The sequence below is a fragment of the Phalaenopsis equestris genome, unplaced genomic scaffold, assembly GCF_001263595.1.
Source record: "Phalaenopsis equestris unplaced genomic scaffold, ASM126359v1 Scaffold000196, whole genome shotgun sequence".
NCBI classification, from domain to species: domain Eukaryota; kingdom Viridiplantae; phylum Streptophyta; class Magnoliopsida; order Asparagales; family Orchidaceae; genus Phalaenopsis; species Phalaenopsis equestris.
This window is the reverse complement of record NW_018164638.1, coordinates 640,117-642,706: the sequence shown is the minus strand read 5'-3', so window position 1 is coordinate 642,706 and position 2,590 is coordinate 640,117. Positions and strand designations below refer to the sequence as shown.

Below are 2,590 nucleotides of genomic sequence, written 5' to 3'. Positions count from 1 at the left end.
TATATATATATATATATTCATAATAAGACCTTTAGTTCGTTGAAATCGGAAGGAGAGAGTGGGGGGCTGTCGGTAAGATAACCGCCGATGAGAGGACCGCTGCTGTGAGATAGACGGCCGGAGCTCCGAGGAGTCAAATCCTGCAACCCACAACAAATTAAACAAATTTTAACCTAAAAAATATAAAAAAACTAATAATATTTTAAGATTTTTTCATGAAATTTTTTTAAAAAATAAAAGATATTTATTATATTTTTTTAAAATATGAGTTAAATAGAGCACAAATCAATTTCAACTAAAAAAAATTAGATCTTTGAATAAGAAAGCTCTGCTTAGATCAAGATCAGTTGAAGATAATATTATGACGTGTGGACGAGTTCCGTGCGGATTGGACTCAGATTGGTGATATTAGATTGATATGGAGGACTCGAGTATGGTTCAATTAGCAATTGTCTCTCCTTAATTTCAATTCTTTTAATTATGTTGGCAGACAATTTGATCTTTTGTCCCTTCTGAAATATCATTTTGTAATTTATTGTCTTAGCCCCTTCCATATTTCAAAGAAAAAAAGCTGGTTTCGCTATATTCAGGTGGATATGATCCCAATAACACTACAATAATACTACAATAACACTGATCCGCATACGAATATGAACCAAAAACAAAAACAATAACAAGAAGATGCAATTTTTTTATGAAAAAATTCCTTTTTTTGGTTTCTTTGGCTAAAAAGATGAACATACAGACATCAAGCGATCGAGAACGAGCTGCGATGTAGAAGAAGATGCGCAGGAGAAGGGATTGCCGGAGACGGTGGTCAGACATGGAGACGCCGCCGCCGCCGGCGTTTCATAAGCTCCGGCGAAGTCTTCCGCTAAATTCCTTCGTGAGAGTTGGAGAGCGGAGGAGCTCCATAAGCGAGAAAGGAGTTCCATTGGGTCCAGGGGTGATTCCGGCGGCCGGAGATCGGACAGATCGCAGCCTTTGTTCATCTTGTAGAAGAAAAATGGGCGTGAATGGAGAACATTTCGTGCAGGTGCTCTGTTTTATAGAGATAGAAAGAGAAAAACAACTGGTGTTGTCGCCTCTTTCTCTCTCTAAAAAACTGTCGAAATGCCACTATCTAACAATTTAATTACAACTTTGCCATGGCAAAGGCCAGTTGCGATCCAATTAGGTGTGTGATTGGGTCAGGCCGGTTTGGGCTCAGCTAAAAAGATTTCGATCCGATCCCAATCAGAGCAGAAATTTGAATTAATCGTCGAGCGATTAATGATCTTCGAACTAATTTTGATGATTTCACGACCCTAACGACACTGGGGCTATTAACAATTTGATTTCGAGCTGAGTTGGGGTCGGCTCCAAGGAAATTTTGATCCAAAATTTTAGCTTGTAACTCATATGGTCTATCATAATCGAGCCAAAATTCGAATCAATTTTCGAGCTAAATTCACAGTGCGAGTTGGGATTCCGATGATCATATGATTTAGCTTTCTATTCCATTTTATAATATTTCATTAAAAAAAGTATATTAATTCAATGATATTATTGATGTATCCCATCAAAAAGATTAAGAATTTTGTGTAATTAATTAAATTTTGGTCAATAAATGTAGATATGTTTTTCTATTCTTTCTCAGGACAAGTTTGTCATATATTATCAAAAATATCTTGATAAGGATTACCTCGTAGTTGGCTCATATGTTATATAAAAATTATTAGGATAGTCAATATTTTGTTTGAGCATCAATTTCAACACAATATGGATCTTAGTGGACACAAAATGAGTATAATAAGATATTCCCTTGATTCTTTGCAAGTGGATCATTTTTTTTCTTAGACTATACAAAAAATCAATTAGTCTCGAGCAAGACTTTCAATGCGGGTTGAAAACAGATGAAAGGAGACGCTGTAGTGGACCGCACTGCTGACGTGTTTAGCAAAGTTGTGTTTTGTGTGTATTGGCATCCATTTTTGATGTGACATATACAGTACATTCTTCCCGAATGGCACGACACTATGGTTGGGGTTTTCAACATCACAAATGGGCTCCGAGTTGAGCATTGTCAAACCGACAACATTTTGACATCCTCTGCGCTGACGTTCGTTTCTGTGGCACGAGGTTGTATATGACTGTTATAGGTGCTCCCGTGAGATATATTGTTGACGGTTGCGCCAGACGTGCTCCTGCCTTAAGCTTATGGTCAGGATAGATGGATTTTATGTTGGAACTGCTTTGCTCGACGAATGGGCTCCGAGTTGAGCATTGTCAAACCGACAACGTTCTGGCATCCTCTGCGCTGACGTTCGTTTCTGTGGCATGAGGTTGTGTATGACTGTTATAGGTGCTCCCGTGAGATAGAATGTTGACGGTTGCGCCAGACGTGCTCGTGCCTTAAGCTTATGGTCAGGATAGATGGATTTCATGTTGGAACCGCTTTGCTCGACAATACGTGGATGGTTCGGCCTCTAGAACTCTTTTGAGATGCATTTACGATCCCTATGGAGGTCCGAGGATCATAGCCTGCTCACATTCGATCCTTCAGAGGTCCCACGAGACCTGGAAACCTCTTGATGATATTCACCGGAAG

At 39.1% G+C, this 2,590-nt stretch overlaps 1 protein-coding gene across 1 annotated transcript in view; it reads right to left on the bottom strand.

The window, feature by feature from the left end:
- LOC110022549 (VAN3-binding protein-like) overlaps positions 1-1,044 on the bottom strand; it is a 9,733-nt gene extending 8,689 nt beyond the window's left edge. The window contains exons 1-2 of the mRNA XM_020721554.1: positions 744-1,044; positions 30-140 (exon numbers count right to left, since the gene is read on the bottom strand). Of these exons, the coding sequence (XP_020577213.1) occupies positions 30-140; positions 744-992 (360 nt within the window). The 5' untranslated portion in view covers positions 993-1,044. The remainder of the gene's footprint in view (positions 1-29; positions 141-743) is intronic.
- Between the last annotated feature and the right edge of the window lie 1,546 nt (positions 1,045-2,590).